The following is a 23,300-nucleotide window of genomic DNA, read 5'->3' on the forward strand; positions in this document are numbered from 1 at the left end:
AGCAGATAAGGTTATAGGCCCTCTAGTCTTTGCATACAGTACTCTCCTCAAGCTGTTCACCTTTCTAAATGGATTTAATTAGTGATCAAAATACAGCCTGTAAGCTAATCTAGTCAATATGTCTTGTAATGCAAGTTTCTTTGTTGCAGCTTTCAGTTAAATCATTTCCTCCTTGCATGCGCCAGCTGCACAAAGCTCTGCGTGATAACCATCATCTCCGTCATGGAGGCCGTATGCAATATGGCTTGTTTCTAAAGGGCATTGGTTTAACACTAGAACAGGCTCTGCAGTTCTGGAAATCTGAATTCATCAGAGGAAAAGTAGATGCGGACAAGGTAAACTAGAGAAATTTTTTGAAAGCATTGCTCAGTTCAGTTTGGAAGCTCGCTTAGTCCACAGATGTCCACGCACAACGTGGACAGCTGCTGAATACTAAAGCTAGTTAGTGTAAAAGATAAAAGTGACTGCTTTCTTTTCATTCTTTGTAGTGAATTCCCATGATGATTCTTTTCTCATGATAAGTTATATTATTAATTTCTTGCTAGTAATATTTGGGGTCCCAGAGATGAGGCAAAGAGCTTCTTAAAGAGGAACATTCGATTATGTAGGTCTCTCTGAATCTGACACCATTTTTTGCCTTCCTTTTACAAACGACCACAAAAGCTATTATACTTCATTATGCTCTGAGTAACTGGAATACGTTCTCCTAAATCACCCCATTTTGTGTGTACATTTATTATATCTGATTTTAACATATTGACAAATCTAGAAATATTACTACACATTCATAGTGATTTTTCCCCAAATCCTGTGGTTGCCAAGGGAAACTGTGCAGGAAATTGAGGGAGATATGTGCATGTTTTTTTCTGAAAAGTCCACAAGATTTCAGTGTGGAATTTGGTTTTGCATTTGTCTGTAGGTGACCCATTTTCTCCTTTCCCTGACCTCTTCTTCAATAATTCTGTATTGGAGAATGCTTTTCACTTACTGGCTTTTTCCAACTGGAATTATAGGTCAAAATGATTGGTTAAAAATGATCTTTACAAATGATAGCAATAAATAACAAGTTTATTGTTTCCCTATGTACTATATAAATATTAAAATACAACAGATGAATTAATCTTTAACAGATGAATTAATCTTTAACAGATAAATTAATCTTTAACAGATTGGTTAAAGAAAGTGAAAATTTATAATTTTCTAGGATTAGGAATGAACTGTCAGCGTTTCAAATGGATAATTTTACTGACCCTTGATGCTAATACTTGAGCGCAATACAATTAGTAGAGCGTGATCTTGAAATAGTGATGAGGAGAATAAGAACATATTGGAAAACCCTATAACACATGTAGCTTTAAAGCAACATAAAATATAAGAGCAAGATAGTTTTCTCTAGAATTGTGGCTACTGCTTTTTCAAAACAATTTTGGATATTCACTGTTGAATTACTATACAGGATATGAATAATTGCCTAAAAGGTGACTAGCCACTTTGGGTCTGAGCCTTCTATTCCACTTAAAAGAGAACTATATATTTATAAGGCCCCCCAGAATGCTTTATATTGGACTTGAATAATTATGTACGGCATCCCAATCTTATGACTCTGTTTTTAGAAATTGAACACTATCCATGACCCAGTTCAAACACAATGTAGAGCTAGGATTGAATTAAATTCATGGAGGACAGGTCTATCAATGGTTACTATTCTGGTGGCTATAGGCCACCGCCAGCCTCAGAGGCACAGTGCCTCTAAATACCAATTGCAGGGCAGCAATGGCAAGAGAGAGGGCATGCCCTCACCTCTTGCCTGTGGGCTTCTCAGAGATATCTGCTGGGGGCCACTATGTGAAACGGGATGCTGGGCCTTGGGTCTGATCCAGCAGGGCTGTTCTTACGTTCTTAATTCTGGTTTTTGTGTGACTTTACATCATTTTATGAATCGGCACCTGGATTTTACTTCCAATCCTGGCTCAGGACAAGGCAGGATACGTTGTTGTGTCTGAACTGGTTGATCCTAACTTATTCTATCCAGAGTTGCAAAATAAATTAGGATCTGAAGTTTTGATTCAGATAGGATCAGAATAGAATCCTTCCCTCTGCACCGAGAGGTGGGGCAAGCACACACATTAGAGGCTAAAGGATGTGCACAAAGTCAGGATTCAATCCTGGTACAATGTTGCATTTTAATGGGGCCATTAGCTGTTTGCACGGTATAAAAATTTGTTTCCTTGCATTTGAAGTATGCATTAGTTAAGTCTTTACTACTGTTTTTTTGTTGGAGACTTTGTGTTTGGCTTTTTCCTTGTGTTGGTTTTTGCATGCATGCAATATGAAATTTGCTTTCTCTTCTTGAGGTTATGGGCTCAAATTTTAATTAGAAATTATGCCAAGTATCTGTAAGTAAGTAATTCTTTATTTACAACCCAAGGTCAGCATAACATGACATAAAGAAAACATCTCATAACATATGGAGATACAATTGGAAGAAGGAAATATGTAAATATATAAATAAATTTCCACGGATAAATAATCAATACAATTTTAAAATTAATCGAAAAGAACTTGCTGCCGTAACAATACTGCAATAAAACAAAATTTGGCCACCTTAAAGGTGACATCTAAAATGCCAAGTTTCTGAACCAGCCCATTGTTTCTTACACAACTGTGCATATGTCACATGAAACCTCTGTTAAAGCCTGGCTTTAGGGGTCATATTTTATATATGGAGTTCAAGAAAGTTTTTGACAAAGTCAAAAGACCTCTTTATGAATTGGCACTTGGATAAATTACAGGAAGCAATGGTCTAGTTTCCACAGTGGAAGGAAGTAATAGTAAATAGTGCAGCCCCCAGAGATGTACTCAAGTTTCTACTAAGAATGTTAGCCTGAAGTTAAGGTATATTTATTTTGTTGAAAAGTGGTATATAAATATTCTATATGTAAGGTAAAGTGTGCTGTCAAGTCGATTTAGACTCCTGGAGCCCACAGAGCCCTGTGGTTTTCTTTGGTAGATTACAGGAGGGGTTTACCATTGCCTCCTCCCGCACAGTATGAGATGATGCCTTTCAGCATCTTCCTATATCACTGCTGCCTGATATACTAGCAGTGGAGATTCGAACCAGCAACCTTCTGCTTGTTAGTCAAGCATTTCCTTGCTGAGCCACTTAAGGTGACATTATTCTATATATACTACTGGTTATTTTCCTTTTCCTTGAGCTTTTAAATGTATAATATTACATATAACGAAGTGCTAATTGTTACTACTATGCAACTTGTGGAAACAGGAAGAGTAATTCACAGTATGAAAATTAATATTAAATGCTTGCTAGAACAGATTGCTCCTGCTTGCGTGAATCATCAAGAGGTCAGTTAGTCACATATTTGAGTAAATTATATTTTTGATTAAATTATGTTAGTCAATTATTAAAATGAAATGGGCACCTCTGACTACATAAATTAGTTTAAGTAGGACTAATTATTGTTTATATTTCATCCTGCATATTCTGTGCCTTTTTTGAACATTAGTTTAAGTTTTCTGTGCCTTTAGACATTAGTTCTAGCAGTGACAAATTCTGTGATGCTGATAGTGTGTTGCATAGATACTTACAAATTCAGTAGGTCCAGAGCTCTTTGGCTCTGTCGAATCACATGCGTGTTGCAACTATCATTTTTGGCGAGAGAACACCTTCTCCTCAGTTCCTTCTCTACCACTGTGCCTCTTGCATTGTGAAAGATTTGCTCTGTTGGTTTCCAGTTCCTGTGAAATGTAAACTTGCTATATTATTCTGGCTTGACCTTCAGACTGTATCTTGACTTCTCTTTTGGATTCTGATTCAAACGTGTTCTTTTATCAGTATAATTCCTGGCTTCTTACAAAGGCTAACCTAGTTAGGCCTTTGCATCCTTACTAAGGTTCTTATGGACTAAAAAAAAACCCTTTCAAGTGCTATGCAACCTGTAGAGAGCCACTACCCTCCTCTGAGAGGCACGATGAGTGCTTGATTTGCCTGGGGGAAAATCATAATGTGAGTTCCTGCAAAATCTGTTTGTCATTCTTGACATGGATGTGAAAAAGCAGGCAACTCCATTTAAGAGTGGCATTGTACGAGACCACACTCCAACCCCTAAATCCAATGCCAACAACATCAATGAGACCATTGCAGATTATTGTCGACCCTTGGGCTCGAGGTAGACATTGGAGGTCTCCCTGAGTTCGGTGTCTCGACCTCCTCCACCTAACAGAGACCATGGGGACTCAACATTTTAAAAGGCCTGCAACCGTCAATAAGGCAGATTGGCACCGTCAGGATAAGTAGAGGAAGCATGACAGAGCTGACTTGCTGAGCCCCCCAGGCTTTAAGCACTGCCACACGTCATTGTCCCCCAACAAGGCTTCAACGTCAACTGCGTTGTAAAGAACTTCTACATTGACATTGACTTCGGGGAAATCCCCACATACACCACCACTATCCACAGTACAAGGGGAGTGCCAGAGTTTCAAAGGTATACCATATAATGTGAAACACTCAGTGTTGGACTCCACAAGACCCTCGTCATAGGGATCAACTCTTAACGTTGACTTTGATATTGAAAGCCTCTACTAAGTCTACTCCACCAACTTCATGGACTCTGAATTCAACATTGGCTACAGTGGCTGCACTGATATCAGTGACACCGATGGCCCGGACTTCAATCACATCCAAGACCATGTCACAAATCTCTATCAATTTTTCACCAGAGGCCTCTCAGTCTTGCTTGACCCATGGAGATGAGTCCGATTCCAGGAGAGGGAGTGTTCTCTCTTCAAGGGAAATATCCCCTCTTTCATGTGAAAATCCCCTGCGAGAAATTTGGAATCTCTGATGGGTTCTGCAACTAATACCTTATCGGGCTCCACTTTCAAAACTTCTCTATACATGGCATGGATAATGATGAGGACTTAGAGACTATTCTTGTCCTAAGACTTCCTCAGCGTCTCCTATCAGACCAGCTCCTGGATCTTCTCCCTTTTAGCCCTGGAGAGAGAGATCCCACCACTCTGCACCTCACTACTAATCTTTAACTAGATCAATGGACTATGGAGCTCTCCAGGAGCCCTGGACCTGCCAAAGTACAAACCCTATGGCAGACAAAATTATCAGAAGGGGCCACAGACGCTATAGGGACCCTTATCTTTTGTCATCACCTGGTCTACCTTATGACGATTACCACATGTGGAAATGGATGAAATTAAGAGGTGATCTGGAAAGGCAGTCAGCCCCTAAAGAACAAGGGCTTTCCTCTAAACACATTGCCAACTCCCCTTTCAAAAGACCAGAGGTTTTAACTGTACCCCTATGAAGAAGGTACAGAAGATCTTGACTACTATTACTCACCTGCTGAACTGGCCCTGGAGATTGTACATCATTCTCTAGCACCACTGTTACCTGAAACACAGAACACTCTGATGGGGAATATGATTCCACTTTCTCCTCTGAGGGAAATACTATTCAAACTGAAAATCCTTCAGACCCTTCTCCGGATGAAAATGTTGCTAATCCACTCTCCAACTCAGCTTCAGAGGACACAAATCCTATAGAATACAAGTAATTGACATGGCTAAGGCATTGAGTCTAGAGCTAAAAGCACCAGTACAGGAAGTCAAAGATTCTGTTTATGATTTCATAGCCAGCTCTTCTACATCGCAACTGGTATGTCTGTCTATGCTGCCAGTGCTGACAAACTCTGCTAAAACATCTTGGGAAACACCATCAATCTCCACCTCCACATCAAAGAGGCTAGAAATCCTGTACAGGAACCATGAAGAGTCTTGTCCCTTCCTCTTGAAACATCTCCCAGCCAACTCCCTGGTGGTTGATTGTGCTGTAAGTAACAAGTCGGGGGCGGGGTGAGCACTTCGTATGAGTGGATAGGAGGGGAAGAAAACTGAATGCCCTGGGGCATAGATTCTATTCAACCTCATGTCTGTCTCTAAAAATTGCCAACTACATGGTGTGCATGGCGAAATATTACTACTCCATCAGGGACAATCTAAATGAAGACCTAAAAGATATTCCAGAGGAGTTTTGTGAAAAATTTAAGAAGGCCTTGAATAAATCTAAAGACATTACCACAGTACCTGAGTACAGCAAAGTGCTTAACCGAAGCAGAATACTGAAACATTGCTGGTGCTGTGTGCCTTAGGAGACACGCCTGGCTTAGATCAACGTCCCTGCAATCAGACATGAAAGACAAAATTACTCACAAAAGTACAAATGCTATGGCAGACAAAATTATCAATACAGACAGTCTGATAGGAAATAGGGATGTGCGGACCGGTCTGGCGGTTTGGTCCAGCGGTCCGGGGGTTTGTGGTCGAACCGAACCATGCCCCCAGTTCCGTCGGACCGGAACCGGACCGGGGGGGTCCCGCGCGGGTTCCCTCTCCCCCCGCCGGCCTTCGTCATCACCGCCGTGGCCGGGTAATTATTGCTTTTTCGGCCCTTTCGGGCCTCTGTAAGATTGAGCGGCTGCCAAAATGGTGGCCACTTGATCTTACGGAGGCCCGAAAGGGCCGAAAAGGCATTACTTATCCGGCTGCGGCGGTAATGATGAAGGCCGGCGGGGGGGGAGAGGGAACCCGCGCGGGAACACACACCTCCCCCCGGTGGCTTCAGCAAGCTCCCCGAAGGGGCTACAGGTACTTAATTGACTTAAATAAAAAAATTTTTTGTTAAAGTTCGTGGATGGGGTTTGATGGGGGTGCTGGACCGAACTGGCCCAGTTCTGTGGACACCCCTAATAGGAGAGACTTCAGGAAGTCTTTCTAATACATCAAAAAACCATACAAACAATGGCAAAGGCAGCTTCAGAGGGTTAAATCCCAAAACCAGTCTAAGCAGACTCTTTGAAACTTTTACTCAGGATCTCGGGTGACATCTTTCTCCCATTCAACTTGCGCCCTTCTCTCACGTCTGGCACCTCATAACATTGGATGCCTGTGTGTGGAGCATCATAACAGGCTATGCTATAGAATTCACCAACTTCTCTTTTGTTTCAGGGATAAAACACACCCACTCAATTCCTACCTTGAAGGAAGAAGTTCTTTCCTTGCTTCAAAAGAGGGCGATGCACTGGGAGAAGGGCTTCTACTGGAGATATTTTCAAATCTCCAAATGGAATGAGGGCATCTGTCCCATTATGGGCTTAAGACAACTGAACAAATATGTGAAACTGAGAAAATTCAGGATGATATCCTTACAAGGTATCCATACCTTTTCTAGCAAAGGAAGAGGTTAGGGAGGTAGGCAGGTCCTATCTGTCTCTCCTGGAAGCCTCCACCGCCCCGTGCCGCCCCATCGTAGCACTGTCCTCCAAAAACCAGCTCAGTGAAAGTGGAAGACCGTGCCGCTGTCTCCTTTAAACCACCTGCTGCGGCAACAGGATGCTTCCCCCTGCATCCCACGTGCAGCATTGACCATGCGTTGATCCCATTTGCGGGGCCAGCATGCTGTTGCTGGCCCCACAAATGGTGCTGATGCGTGCTTTGATGCCGCACAAGGGATGCTGGGGCAAAGCATCTCATCGCTGCGGTGGGTGGTTTAAAGGAGACAGCTGTTGCTGTCACTGTTAAAGAGCTGCTGTCACTGTTAAAGGGCTGCCACTTTTACAGGGCTGGTTTTCAGAGGACAGCACTACGATGGGGCAGCGCAAGGCAGCGGAAGCTTCAAGGAGGGGAAGGTAGGGCCTGTATCCTTTTAAAGGAACCCCTCGCCCCACACCAAAATGTTTCGGCTACAGGGAGCTGGATCATTTTGGCGCCTCCTTGAAGAGGCGCTGAAATGGTTCGGGCACATTCCTACCTACTTGATTGATCACACGTCCATAATGGACACCTCCCTATGGGGAGCCCACTGCATGAGTTTTCATGCCCAAGGCAATTGGACTCTGCAGCAACAATCTCTACACATAAAGTTTCTGGAGTGGCTAGTGATGCTACACACCCTAAAATAATTCCTATCTACTCCTCTTAAAAAACTGAGTGGTGCAGATTCTGCTAGACAACACCTCAGCGATGGTGTACATCAACCACCAGGAACGGACAGTCTCCCAATCATTCTTCAATCTAGCACTACTATTGTGGGAGTGGTTGAAAAAACATCATGTGCATCCAATCACCCTGTACTTCAAGGGAGTAGACAACACATTGGTAGATGCCCTGAGCAGGAGCTTGGACTTCTCTCAGCAATGTGAATAGGTGGTAAACCCAGAAATTCTCCACAATATCTTCCAGAACTGGGGAACCCCACTGATAAACCTGTTGGCAACAGGAAACAACAACAAGTGCAAACTCTATTGCTCCAAGGCAGGCATAGGCAAGGACTCAATGGGAGATGCTTTCTACATGCTGTGGGGAAAACACCTATGCTACCTGTTTCCTCCATTTCTCCTGCTCTTCCAGATCATGAGCAAAATACTACAAGAAAGGATTCAGTGCATTCTGCTCACCCTGTCGTGGCCCAGACAGCCGTGGTTCCCCATCCTATTACTTCTGCCACGGAGTCAGCACCAAAATCTCCTCTCGCAGTGGTCAGGCCACATCTTCCATCCCAGCCACGAAGAGCTTAACCTAACAGCCTGGAAGCTAAATTATTAGATGATATCCTCCTAAACGAAAGTAAGGAGTCAGCCAGGAGAAGCTATAAGTACAAGTGGAAATGGTTACACACTACGCACCTACCAAGAGCTTTGATCCATACAAAGCCTCTATCAGACAGATCCTATTATACTTGACAAGCCTAAAGCAGTCGGGACTCTCTAATACATACATCAAGGTTCACATGGCCGGGCTCTCTGCTAGACATCTGGGTTGGAACAGACTCACTGTGTTCGTCCACCCCAACTCTAAAAGGGTCCTTAAAGGGATCAATAACTTATTTCCACCAGTAAGAGAGCCCACTGAACCCTGAAGTCTCTCCTTAGTTTTATCTACATGAATGGAAGCTCCTTTTGAGTCACTGGTCTCCTCCTTAAAGTACCTGTCATTGAAAACTGCATTTTTGTAAGGAGAGTCAGCAAACTCTTTGGGATGACTCCCCTTGCACTAAATGCTATCCAGACAAAGTCGTTCTAAGGACAGACCCATCCTTCAGACTGAAAATAGGCTTGAAATTCCATCTGAACCAGGATATTGCCTTACCTGCTTTTTTCTTAAACCCTTCTACGCCTTTGGAGATATCCATGTACTCCTTGGGGGTCCAAAGCTCCCTTTTTTATTACATGGACAGACGAATCCTTTCAGAAAGTTATTCTCTGCTATTAAGGAAAGAAAAAAGGTCAGCTTGTATCAGGACTGTCTCATTGACTCGTGGAACTAATTTTCATATGTTGTAACCTCCCTCTAAAGTAAAGTTATGTTATAATCTCCCTCTAAAGGAAAGGTGCATTCCACTAGAGCTATGGCTACATTGTCAGCCCATATGTTGGGCATGAGCATGACAGACATTTGCAAGGCAGCTACTTGGTTCTCAGACCCTCCCTTTGTTAAGCACTAGGCTGTGGACATCCACTTAGAAGTGGAGGCCAACTTTGTTTGGGCAGTTCTTAAAAAGGGTGCTGTAGCCACATCCTAGCACCCACCTCCATTCAGGTGAGCTCACTAATGACCCTATCTATCTCTGTCTCTCTCTTTTTCTCTGTCGTATTTCCAAACCACCTGCTATAGTCATCTCTAGGCAGTGTAGAAAATTAAAACACAGCAAATGTAAAACAATATTTAAAAAGTTAAAATTCACAAAATCAAGCAAAAAAACAATCTCAAAAGATAAAAACATTTAATATTTTTACATTTTCAGTTAAAAGCCTGTGAAGACAAGTAGGTCTTGAGGTTCTTCCTAAAAGCAAGCAGAGAAGGAGATGCTCTTATTTCAAGAGGGAACGTATTCCAGAGCCCTGAGGCAGCCACAGAGAAGGCCAAACGAGCCAGTGGCAATCGTAACCGGACCTCTCCAGATGATCTTAATAGGCAACAGGGTTTATGACAGAAAAGGCGCTCTCTTAAGTACCCTTGACACAAGCCATTCAATAACCAGCACTTCGTATTTTGGTCTGAAACATATTTTATATGGTCCCTTTAGTTTGATCCAGAGACCAATCTGGCTGCCACATACTGTGCCAGTTGTAGTTTCCGAACTATGTACAAAAGCAGCCCCATGTAGAGTGCATTTCAGTAGTCAAGCCTAGAGCTTACCAACATATGCACCACTGTTTTAAGGTGGAATCTATGATGCCTGTTCACCCAAGTGCCTCAAAACTAGGCATTGATACTTAGGCTTCTGAAAAACTATTTTCAGTCCTGGGCAATAAAACAATTCTATAAAAATGCACCCTAAGGATCATGAGACACATTAACCACCTCTGTTCAAAATGCTTCCTATTGCAACATAGCTTTAACTTGGCCACCATGCCATGTTAGCCTCCAGGTCAATTTCCTACAATGCGTTATATATGGGGCTGCCTTTGAAGACTGCTTGGAGGTTTTAGTTACTCTAAAATACAGGGGGTCTTTCCTGCTGTGTCTTTAGAACATTCTGTCCAGGAAGGCTCACCTAATGACATTTCCTCAGGTTCTTAAAATGTATGATTTGATATGCAGCATTGTTCCCTAGAAATATACGTTCATCCTTTGCCAACTGTGGGTTTCCCAATCATGGATTTGAGTATCTGCAACTGGGAAATTGTGGCAGGTCTCACCAACCGTGACCTGAGTATCCACAGTTTGGCGAGATTTTTCAGAAATTAAGGGTTTGGGGAATTTGGGGGGTCGGGTGATTTCCAGGGGTTTAGGGGTGGTTTTTTCCTATTTTTAACTGGGCTTTTTTCGGTCTTTTTGCGACCACAATTTTCCTAACCCCCTGTTTCTCATTGGTTTTATTGCCTTGTCAACCACGAATTCGCTAACGGTGAGGTTTTCCAGGAACTGAAACGTTGGTGAGGGACAACTGTATTACTGAAAGTCAGAATATAGTTTTAAAAAAATTTACAAATTGATTAAGAATTTCAATCAATAGTTATAGTCTGGAGCAAATGTAAAATTACAATATAGCACAGTTCCTCTTCTCCTGGTCTACCCGTGGCATTTGGTTGTTGATGGTTGCAACTGGGTCAGGTTAGCGTAGTAAAGTGTTCTATGCTACAGATTTGGTGGTGCTGTCCCTACATTATCATCATGTCCAGCAATTGGAGGTTCTGGACCTGACAGGAGAGGAAGCCCCTACTTGGCACATCACAGAAAGTGATACCATTGACACTCTGATACTGTAGATTTACAGAATCAGAAAGTGACACTTCCATTTTCTTGCTATTGCAAACCTGCCCACAGGATGGCACTTAATGTTATTTATGAAAATTCAGTTATTTGAGAAAGATTTTTTGTGGTATTAGAACTAATCCATCCATTAACTGACTAAATAGCTGGTTAAAGAAAATTATTTTTGGTAACTATTGCAGTCTTGCTGCCATAAATTAAGGCATGAATTATAAAAGTAGTCAATTATTCCATGTTTTAAAAATTATCCCTGTTCATTAGTTGGTGATTAATAAAGCTTTTAAAGCTTTTTAAAGCCAGTTTTTGGCTCTTGGATTCTTTTTAATGACTGTTTGGGAATGTTGGTGTTCATAATACAACTCATACGCTAGAAGATAAAGACTAGTCTTTCTGTTATGTATCAGCTGTGTTACTTTTGGTGTTACAGTATTACATTTTTAAAAAGAAGTCTGACCTTGTAGACCTGAGGCCTCTTTTAGTTTAGCTGCAAAGTAAAAGATACTAATGAGAATGTCTTTGGGACATAATTATGTAGATTTAAAAGAGTGATGTAGTTTTAATTATGCCCTGTAGCTAATGTAGATGCATATTAAACCAAATCATGCCTGTGTGTATTTCCCTCAGAAATTTCTCTTTTTCCCAAGCCTTAAATTACTGATCAGTCCATTGGTGCACACCAAGGTTAAGTAAACTAGTGGAATTGCAGATTAGGTTTTATATCATATTTCTAAGAGCTCATATCTGTTGGTGAGTTTTAACAGTCTTTGGTGCAGTATAATTTTGAATGGAACTTAGTCCTTGAGGTACTTCTGCAATGCCAGCAGGGTTCATCTGTGTAGAATATAGAAAGATTAGTTTGAAGTGGTTACTGAAGTATATGACTGTAAATAACTGAAATCCATAGTTTCCCCCCAGTGTATGCTGTGCTACTCTTTAATAATGTGTATTTATTTTAATTTTTTAAAAATCATCTCACTAAATTTCCAAGGATTAAAGGTATCTAATAACATTTGAAATATAAATATTTAAAAATACCATAAAAATAATATCACAATTAAACTAGACAATCTGAGAGTGTTAGAGAACAGAACAAAAACCAGTATACACATTATAGGGAGCATTTGAGAGAGCTTGCTGGAAGAGCACAGTTTTTAGCATCTGTTCAAAAATTATTAGGGAGAATGCCAGCTGCAGACATACCAGTAGCATATTTCAGGGGGTGGGGGAAACCACTTGAGAAGACTCACTTTTGTGTCATTGTCAACCTAGCTTCAGAAGGCAGTGGAACATGTAGGAGAGCCTGTCCTAAAAGATCTTTGGGTTGGGCAGAATTTAGCCTTTTTGCTGCCCTCACTGCTAATTTCAAACTCCAAAACCAGAAGGGGATATAAATTGTGTGTGTTGTGTGGTCTTGTAATGTATTTTGAGATACCAATCTACTTTATGTATTATGCTTTCGTGTGAGGGGAGGAAAATTTGAAGCTTGTGGTTCAGAAGAAACTGTGATTTTTCTTTGTGTTTGAATTGAGCAATCCCAATTTGTTCTAACCATAGTTTGTGAACAAGTCAGGATATCAAATTAGGAGCAGTGAATACACAAGCCCAAGACTCAGGCTAGTAATACTTAAACCATGATTTTGTTTTACATCTGAACCCTCACTGTGTGTGAACTGTCAAGTTATTCATGGTGTTATGTATTTCCGAAAATGTTGAAGTGTAACTTTTTTGTACTTCTAATTATATTGTCATATCTCATTGTTACTAGGTGTTGGAAATATTTAATACATTGCATATTTTGCTGGCCTCCAATTATATCATTAGATCCCCCAAGTCCAAGTACTTTGAAGAAAAGAGTCCTATAATGGAAATTAAAGCAGATCAATTTTTCTCATCTTGTGTAATAAAGTGCACCAACATGTCTGTTAGTGAACAGTTCATAACAAATATTTTATCAGAATGTACCTCCTAATGTGTACACTGGAAAGTGTCATTTAAAACAGGAAATAATTTTTTCAGTTGGAGTCAGTATTCTCTCTAATCTTTTTCATCTGTGTGCAGAATGAGTTTTGTTCCGGGCGGCAGTATCAAGGTAGTGTACACACACATGCATTCAGAGTGGGACCTTCCTGATTCAACCTGAGCAGGATCTAAAATTAACTAAGCAGACATTAAAAAACTTGTGAGCACGCATCCCTGCATACACCTTAGAGGGAACATTGATTGGAATTACTTTGAATTTTTGCCATGCGTATCTGGAATTCATCTGATCTTCAGAAGTGACACACGCAACTGGTTTTGTATCATTACTATCATGTTAGATGTAATTTGCATCCCAGGTGGTTTCTAAGAATTAGTGCCATAATTCTTAGAAAATTCCATGTGGTGTTTCTCCACAACCACCTCCCTCTTATTCCAAGATTCATTTTGCTTCGTTTTGTATGATGTGCCCTTAAACAAAAAGTCAGTGCTTCTGCGTACCTCAGCTAACCATGAAAATAAAAGAAAATCCTTTAGAACATGCGATCTTCAGCCACATGTTTAAAGAACAGAACAGCACAAAACCCAAACAGCCATATCTAAGAAAAGTACGGGAGTTAGCTTACCTCAGCTAACCATTAAAATAAAAGAAAATCCTTAGAACATGCCATCTTCAGCTACATGTTTAAAAAACAGAACAAACCCAAACAGTCATATCTTAAGAAAAGTACAGGTGTGGGTGTAGGGCATTTGAGTATCCAGTTTATGGGCTATTGTGCTTTGAGTTGCCTGTCAGTCTGATAGATAGATTCCCTAACTGCATGATTGACACAACAGCAAATCTGATCCTTGAAAGGTCTGCTCCCTCTTATTTGCGCTGAACTGTTACATTGATAAGAGAGAATAAAAAGAGTTAAACAAAATTTGTTACTTTTGACTCACTTAGATTTTGAGCAAAGAAGGGAAGATGATTTTCATTATTAGATTGATGAGCAGAACATGCTTGATTATATTCATTACTGGAGAAACTTTTGTCTAAGTTGTGCATCTCGGTTGCATGCCACTCATGCCATAATCATTATGCCAAAATTAGGAGTGGTCTTCAGATATACAGTGATAACTTAAATGACGACAAAAAATGTTATTTCTCCTCCTCTTCGCTGTCTATAAATAACCTCCACGCAATGCTAGTTTTATCATGCTAATTTTTTTTATTTGCAGTTGCAGCCCAAAGCATACTTACAGGAGTAAGGCAAGCCCTATTGAATTCAGTGGAATTTACTTCTGAGTAGGATTAGCCCATAAAGACAACTAAACCATGGGGAGTGGGGTTAAGTGTTCCATCTTAATCTTCTTGCCAAGTAGTAAAGAGTGTTGACCACCCTTCTGAAACAGATGTGTGATGAAATTGTCTATACAGGACTTGTGATATGAAAAGAATTAAACTATAGTATGTATTTAAGGTGCAAAAGTGCTTTGTTTGCAATACTTGATTTGTTTTCAACTGCACGTTAGTGTGATCTGAAATAAGACCACACCAGGAAACTTCATCTTCAACTTTAGCATGTCACCATTTGACATGCTAAAGCAAGCATTTCTTAAATTTCACCTTCCATTTTTAAGAGGTCCATCTATAGCAACTTCAGTGATGTTGCAACTATGCATCTTGCATCTTTATCTCCCTGATTTCACGGCTGTCAGTTGTTTGGGCTATCTCGCTGTATAGAGGAAGGGAGCAAACTGTTTGCCAACAACAAATTAGTTAAACCTCCAATGGGGCTTGAGTTGGGTGCTGTTTAGTTTGAGAGGAAATTAAGAAGGGGGATGTGTTTACTTGCTTTGGATGTGTCCTTCTAAGGAAGAGTGACATGAAGTGTGAAGCTGGTGTTGGCTATTGGCTGGCACTGCTGCACATGTTTCAGTCAGTGTTGTGCAACTGCCCATTTGCACAATTAATTAAAACTGCATGCTTGCAGTTGTGCAGTGCTATTTATTATTGGAAACTAAGTAGTGCTGCAGGCATGCAATTTTAGATGGTTGCACAGCTGCCCATTTGTGCAAACCCTCCCCCCCCCCCCGGGGGCTGGCTGGCTGCGACGTGTGCAGCAGAGCCCGCTGATAGCAAATGCCGGCATTGTTGTGCATAATCTCAGTCACTGTTCTGAAATAAATATAGTATGTTTGTCTCATCTGTTGTTTTCTTCAGCAGTGTAGGAACATATCCCTAAAATGTACATGAAGCATCAACTTATAAAATAAATTCTTAATGTGGGCTGTGTAATTCTGAGTACTCCTAAGATGAGTTTGGTTTAAAAAAATAAAAATAAATCAAAAGCTCATTTATAAATTGGCTGTTGGTTTAACTTAAATTACTTTGTTTCTTTAAATAAGTTCATTGAGAGGTAATTGCTGTAGAAAAGTGATCACCAAATCTGCAATATTAATTTACCACCCCCAGAAATGATTTCCCTTTTTCTGTGTTTCAAAATCCCATGGCCTCTTACTAAGAATAGAGGCCATCCCTGATAACATAGCTTTAATTTTCACTTCTAAAATGGTTCTAGCAGGAACATGTAATCTAATACTATGACTCTAAAGTCCCGATATTTCATTGTTCATAGTAGCTGAAATTGCTAACTCCCATGTGTAATTCAAATGCAAACCATCTGCTTTTGTTGTGTTACATTTTCACTTTCAGTTTGACAAAGGATATGCTTACAGCATCCGACATAGCTATGGAAAAGAAGGCAAGAGAACTGATTATACTCCATTCAGCTGCATGAAAATTATCCTGTCCAATCCACCAGGCCAAGGGGATTATCATGGTGAGTGCTTACACCTGACATGTTCACAATGCATGGGGACCCAGCAGCTTTGGAAGCCAACTGATTGGCTGGCTGAATTACTGGCAGAAGTTAGTTTTGCAGCTTATGCCAGATATCACTGTCAAGCCTGGTGTGCTGTTACTCTTCTGGTGATTTGTCTTATTACAGAAGTAGGTCAAGCAAGAGAGATTCATTCAGCAGCACTTCAATATGCACTTCACCGAGCTTTTCGGCATTTCTTTTCTCTTTCTGCTGCTGCTTTTTTATTTTCTCCTTTCTAATATCTCTCAAGACAAACAACAAAGTTGCTCAGTGTTTGTGCTCGCAAACTATCAAATAGGAAGAAATCGCTTGATTTTTCTAATGTCTGAGTAACTCTGGGAAAATATTTAAATCTTAACTATTCTCTCTAGATTAAAAACTCACATAGGTTAACGTGGTACATTTCTAAGACTTGTACTAGGAAAACCTGTAGAAAAGCTGGTTTTCCCTTAGATTTTTAGCTTGACTGCTTAAACAGAAATCTGTCAGAAAAATTAAGTTCTAAGATTTTAGTTGTGTAGAAACCACAGGTTTCATTAGGTTCTGTGAAATTAATTTGCTGCTACTCTCGCCACACAAAAGACAGAAGAATGCGACCTTAGAACTGCTAGACTGGGTCAAATAAGAGTGTCACATAGTCCATCTCACCCCACCTCCAAAAGCAGCCAGTGGGAGATCTGCTCCAAAGAGAGCTACCAGTCAACTACAGTGACTTGTTTACTTTTGCCTTCAGTTTCTCCCAAGCAGTTGTTTAGTATCCCAAAGTATGGCTTTGCTGTGTGAAAAGTTCGATGTTAATTGAATTGATGGAAGCATATGTTTGTGTGTGTTGTAAAAGAAAGTGACTTGGTAAAGAGGCACCTTTTAACGTGGTGGTTCACTTTATTTAGCAGGGGGAGAGTAACTGGCCCTATCCACCCCCAGCACAGTACTTCCAGTGACTGTTGCTAGTGTCTATCATGTTTTTGTTTTTTTTTAATTGTGAGCCCTTTGGGGACAGGGATCCATCTTATTTATTTATTATTTCTCTGTGTAAACTGCTCTGAGCCATTTTTGGAAGGGTGGTATAGAAACTGAATAAATGGATGGATGAATGAATGATTTTCTAGCCCTGTCCACATTCTCATTCATGTTCTTCAGTGTCATTCATGCTGAAATGTACAATATTTATTTTTTGATTTGATTTGATTTATATACCACCCCTCCAAAAATGGCTCAGGGCAGTTTATAACAAATAAAAACAATTAAGATCAATTAACAGTTAAAACCAAAACTAAATCAATTAAAAATCATTTATACTTTAAAAACATTAACATTAAAATCATTTAAAAGGAGCATTAAAATTTAAACCATAATTCTAATTAAAAGCCTGGTGAATAAATATGTCTTCAGTGCCTTTTAAAAAGTTGCCAGAGATGGGGAGGCTCTTATTTCAACAGGGAGCACATTCCAAAGTCCAGGGGCAGAGAAGGTCCATTCCCAAGTAGCCGCCAATCGAGTTGGCTACAACTGCAGGCAAACTTCTCTAGATGATCTCAGCAGGTGGTGGGGCTTGTGGTGAAGAAGACGTTCTCAGCTATTTAGGACCACCTTAAGTGGCGTAGCAGGGAAATACTTGACTAACAAGCAGAAGGTTGCCGGTTCAAATCCCTGCTGGTACTATATCGGGCAGCAGCAATATAGGAGGATGCTCAAAGACATCATCTCATATTGCGTGGGAGGAGGCAGTGGTAAACCCCTCTTGTATTCTACCAAAGAAAACCACAAGGCTCTGTGGGTGTCAGGAATTGAAACTGAATTGACGGCACACTTTAATAACTTACTAAAGCTATTTAAGTCTTTATAGGTAATAATCAGCACCTTGTATTTTGCCCGGAAACATATCAGCAGCCAGTGTAATTCTTTCAACACAGGAGTGATATGGTCTCTCCTAGATGATCCAGAGACCAACCTGGCTGCCGCATTCTGGACCAACTGCAGTTTCCGGACTCTGTACAAAGGCACCCCCACATAGAGCACACCTGTAGCTAGAAGAGATCCCTTATATACTATTCTGGAGATTTTCATAAGCACCAGAGCAGGACTTGTGAATCTCAGTTGTCAGTGGGCTTTTGAAATGTTTCCATACTTTTTATACAAATGCATGATCATTGGTATCTGCTGATTTAACAAAATGGTTGTGATTCCTTTTAATGTTTTTTGTGATTCATCTACCAGTTAAGCAATGGTACTTTAGTTTTAATTTGGTGTCACTCCAGTGAAATTAAAACAATGAAATATCCTTAGATCAAAGTTGTGCCCTCAAGTCGGTGTAAACTCCTGGTGACCACAGAGCCCTGTGGTTTTCTTTGGTAGAATATAGGAGGGGTTTATCATTGCCATCTCCTGCGCAGTATGAGAAGATTCCTACAGCATTTTCCTGTATCGCTGCTGCCCAATATAGGTGTTTCACATAGTCTGGAAAACATACCAGCGGGGATTTGAACCAGTAGCCTCTTGCTCCCTAGGCAAGCTACTTCCCTGCTGCGCCATTAGTGGCTCTAGGTCAAAGTACTCTTGCTTATTTACCTTTGTAATCAGTGGGCAGCATCCAGACTAATGCTGCCCTTGTGTAAGAACATTTGACTTGTGCAATGGAGGATGGGTGAGTTTCCCTGATTCCCCCCCCTTCCCTCTGCTGCCCCAGTGTTCCTCCCCAAATCTGTCTCTGAAGATCCTCCAGCCCTTAGGGACATATGCGGGGGGGGGATGGGAGGAGCTGGAGGGGGCTAGTGAAAGTTACCCCGCCCACATTGCTTGAGTGAAATAGTCTTACATGAGGGCAGAGTTAGTCTGGATGCTGCCTATTGTGCAGCTTTTTCCCTTCCTCATGGTGACCCTGTAGAAGTAGTTGTGCCATTTAAAAATATACCTCATATTTATTTTCTCTTATTTGTCATATTTACTAACACAGCACATCATAGCCTGTTCTGTTTCTGTAGCTTTTCTATACCTTTTGGGGAGTGAATTTTCATACCAGTGAGTATGGAACCTAATTAAAATCATTTTCCATTCAAGTAGATGAGATTGTTAGCCTACTTTGTTGTAATACGTTATGTAACTTTTGAGCCCATAATGCTATGATACCATACAGTGAAGTAGTCATTTAGAAGAAGAGTAAAGCAATAGCACACATGGGCAATTAACTTTTTTATTAATAAGCTGTTAGACAATCAAAAACCACTTAGCCATTCTCTCAAGTGTGTTATTGTACTAACTTCTGGGTAAATAGCCTTGTTCACTTGCTTGTCTGTGTTCTTTGTTCTTAGGGTGCCCATTCCGCCACAGTGATCCTGAGCTGCTGAAGCAGAAGCTACAGTCCTATAAAGTATCTCCCACTGGGATCAGTCAGGTAGGAAATATTTTCTTCTGATACTTCAGTAATGAGGTATCAGGCATTTCCATTCACTTTAGTTGAATAGTGGCACACAGTGGCTGCATTCGCACTTAACGTGAAACTGGAGGTCCCTTCACCTCCAGTTTTGTATACTGGATGTCCGAATGCGGGCAACACATTCAACCAAAAAATAGATCCATGGTTTCCCTTGCTGGTCTCCAATTTGTACCTTAAGTCATCTCTAAGTTTTTGCCATCTTTAACTCTGGTTTGGTGGTGCCAGCATCCAAACAGTGGCACTGCAATTTCCCCCTTCTACAACTGGAGTTGAGGGAGGAAGCTCCTTCCTCTCTCCGGCTGCTATTGACTGTCAGGGCTGTACTTCATTAAAGAAGGAAGCCATGGCAGCGAGTTCCTCCTCCTCTCTACAGTCAATGAGACTGCAGAGAGGGAGCTCTCCGTTTCGTCTGAATGTGGACAGGGGTGGGTGGGTCTGGGTCCCTTGGATCCGCAGTTCCACGTTACATCTGAAGGCGACCATAGTGACACAATGCATGAAAAATATCTTCTCAATCAGGTTTAATATTTGGTTCAGCATTTTTTTCCCCTTCGGGAAGTGTTCTCTTCTCAGTGCTGACAAATGAATTAATAGTTTTGTTACTCATTATTATAATTCACTTTTTGTATTCCAAGAGGAATGATGAGGGGTCTTGAGGTTCTGGTTCATTGCAGATTGTTTTAAATTTGGATTTTTAATGAAAGTGGGAGTTAATAATATTTTTCTTTGCAGTCTTTTAATCTTGTTTGACATTGCAAAAGATATTTTGCAGTCAGTGAATACAGTGATATGCATTAGTTATTGTCCTATGTGTAATACAGTTGTAATATTTCTTTAATTATTGTGCATATTTATTTTAGAATATATCATAGTGAACTGTCAGAAACAGAACTCAGTACAGTGAATTGCTTTGAAATATGCTATCAGCTTCTTTTTAAAAACAGAGACCTATGGAACTTTGCTGAAAGTATTTATCTTGCTCATGCATGAGCGCACAGGTTTATCCTTGTACATACTGCCATCCAACTAACAAAGCATACACACTTAGAGCGTCTGTGGGGGCACAAAGGGAGCCATCATGCAACTCTGCCAGGTCCCCTACGTGCATGTTGTTCAAGAGCCCTTAGGCTCAGGAGCACTGTTCCCTCTTACAAGGATTCCCAGATGTTGTTCACTACAACTCCCAGCATCCCCAGCTACAGTGGCCTTTGGCTGGGGATTATGGGAGTTGTAGTCAACAACATCTGGGAATCCCTGTTAGAAGGAACACTGATCAGGAGTGCTCCCCACATTACAGACTCTTAAAGAGCTAAGGATCAGCAGGGAGCTGAGGATAATCAACATGTTTTCAATCTTTCAGAGCCCTTTAGGAATGCAGGGAGAACTCTGAACCCTAAGGGCTCTTGCTCAACAGTGTACGTGCAGGAAGACTGGGGGAATTGTGCATTGGTTCCGGACGTGCCCTCACAATCCCATGAAGTGTGCATGCTTCATTAGTTGGAATGTCACCTACTGTGTTCTGTTCCTCCCTCTGTTGAAACACCAGTGTCGTCTTCTCTCTCCTGACCCTTTCATGGTTTCAGTGCACATGCTATTTTCTCCCTGGTGGGTGAGATGGGCAAGCATATCTGCCCATCAGACTTAAATTGAGTACAGTTGTCCCTTGCCAACCGCGAGGGTTCCGTTCCTGGAAACTCTCACGGTTGGTGAATTTGTGGTTGGTGAGGCATAGGATTACATTGTAAACTGGGGATTAGGGGAATCACAAGTGCTGAAGTGCCTAAAATCCACAAAAAAAGGTTGAAAAAAATCCCCCCTGATCCCCAGAACAGGTCCCCTGACCCCTGGAAATGACTCCCCGTCCCCCCCCAAATCGGCCCTGGAATGACCCAGTGACCCTGGATTTTTTTTAATGGAGCCAACCGTGGATATTCAAGTATTCTCAAGAATACTCAAGTTGGTGAGGGGGGTGACAGTTGCCAGTTACAACCCCCCCAGTCACTCCCAAACCCCCTGAAATCACCCCTGACCCCCGTAAATGACCCCCTGACCCTCATATTGACTCCGTGGTCCTGGAAATTGCCCAAACACCGTCTAAAAAAAAAAATGGTGCCAAATGCGAATACTCAAGTTGTGGTTGGCAAGGGTCGTGACAGTTTGCTATTCGCAGATACTCAAATCCATGATTGGCAAACCCGGGGTTGATGAGGGACAACTGTAAACTGTTGTTCCCCCTTTTCAGGAACTCCTGGGAGTTGGGAAGGGTGAGGATATCTAACACTATTCTCAACTCACTCTCCTTACTCTTCTACCACCCTCACAACTCCCTATACAATCCATATTACTTGCTTTTAGAGTAGCAAACAATTTAACTCCACTTCTAGCCAAGCCAGCCAAAGCCAGTATCTCTATAGCTGGTGGAGCCTGCTGAAAGCCTACCCAAACGAATCAGTTCAGTTTTGGGGAGCCTTTAGAGGCTGTCTTTCCTTAATCCAATGGCTGCAGAGCTGTTGGACTACAATTCCCATCATACCCAGCCACAGTGACTAACCAGGATGATGGAACTCTTATCTGGGCATGCTTATAAGAGATTGAAGCCAAATTCTGACATCATAGTGTTGGCAGATCTGTTTTCCTGCTCCAAACTCCCCCCCACCCCAAGCTTATAAGCTTAGGGCTTTGTATCAAGTGTCAAATCAACTGCTTTCATCCAGAGGAAGTACATCTTCCAGCTATCCATGCATACACATGTTGCAATTCTGTTTAAAAAAATGTTTTCAGAATCTTGCAGGTTTTATAACTATATGCAGTACTAATCTTCAGCTTGACAAGTTCACAGCTTTATAAACTATCCTTGCCTTTTCAGAGTTTAAATAGTTTAAATATTTCTGGAATAAAATGTTTAAAATATCAAGTTCTTTTTACAGCTTCAACTATAAACTTGTAGCTTCCAGCTTGTACTTTACGCCGTAGTTACATATATGGAATGTGAATGGTTTTTAAGTGAGTGGGTGGTCTGTTTGCCTGTAAGATTTAGTGCCACATTGTCAGGAAAACATTTCTGCATGAAATGTCAACATTTAAGTTGTCTCACTGGGATTTCTAACAATATGCTTGTATCTCACCCATTTTTATGCTAGATTTCTCCATGATGTAGACAGTTTGGTTTGACAGGTACTTTATTGTGTCCATAAACTGAGTTTCATCAAAGGCAACAGATGCAGTCTCAAGAGGAGGCATCCAGACCTTTGATGGAGTAGAACTAGTCTTGTGTAATCAGGGTCTGCTCTGCTTTTAATTTGAATGGGGGACATGTGTGAGCACTGTAAGATAATACCCTTTAGGGGATGGGGCTGCTCTGGGAAGAGCATCTGCACACTTGCATGTGGAAGGTTCCAAGTTCTCTCCCTGGTATCTCCAAGATAGGGCTGAGAGAGACTTCTGCCTGCAACCTTGGAGAAGCTGCTGCCAGTCCATGGTATACCAGGACTTGGTATAACACAGCTTCCTATGTTCCTGTATAGCACACCATTGATGGAAGCTCAGTCTGTAAGTGAAAGAAAAATGCTCATTCAAAGACCCTTTCCACTCATCAGGGAAGGCCCAAGATACTGAGGTGCCTCCGGCAAGGCACTAAGTGCTGCCTTACCCCATGCCTCTGCAGGGGCTAGCCTTCTTTCAAAACTGACATGTACATGTTTTGAAAGCGTGTGAGGGGT

General features: G+C 41.3%; 1 protein-coding gene across 2 annotated transcripts in view; it reads left to right on the plus strand.

Annotated features, from left to right (window-relative positions):
- PRIM2 (DNA primase subunit 2) overlaps window positions 1-23,300 on the plus strand; it is a 138,704-nt gene that overhangs the window by 90,347 nt on the left and 25,057 nt on the right. For both annotated transcript variants that reach the window (XM_053286498.1, XM_053286499.1), the window contains 3 exons: window positions 150-335; window positions 15,980-16,106; window positions 19,457-19,539. In XM_053286498.1, the coding sequence (XP_053142473.1) occupies window positions 150-335; window positions 15,980-16,106; window positions 19,457-19,539 (396 nt within the window). The remainder of the gene's footprint in view (window positions 1-149; window positions 336-15,979; window positions 16,107-19,456; window positions 19,540-23,300) is intronic.

This window comes from Hemicordylus capensis, chromosome 1 (assembly GCF_027244095.1).
Source record: "Hemicordylus capensis ecotype Gifberg chromosome 1, rHemCap1.1.pri, whole genome shotgun sequence".
Classification (NCBI taxonomy): domain Eukaryota; kingdom Metazoa; phylum Chordata; class Lepidosauria; order Squamata; family Cordylidae; genus Hemicordylus; species Hemicordylus capensis.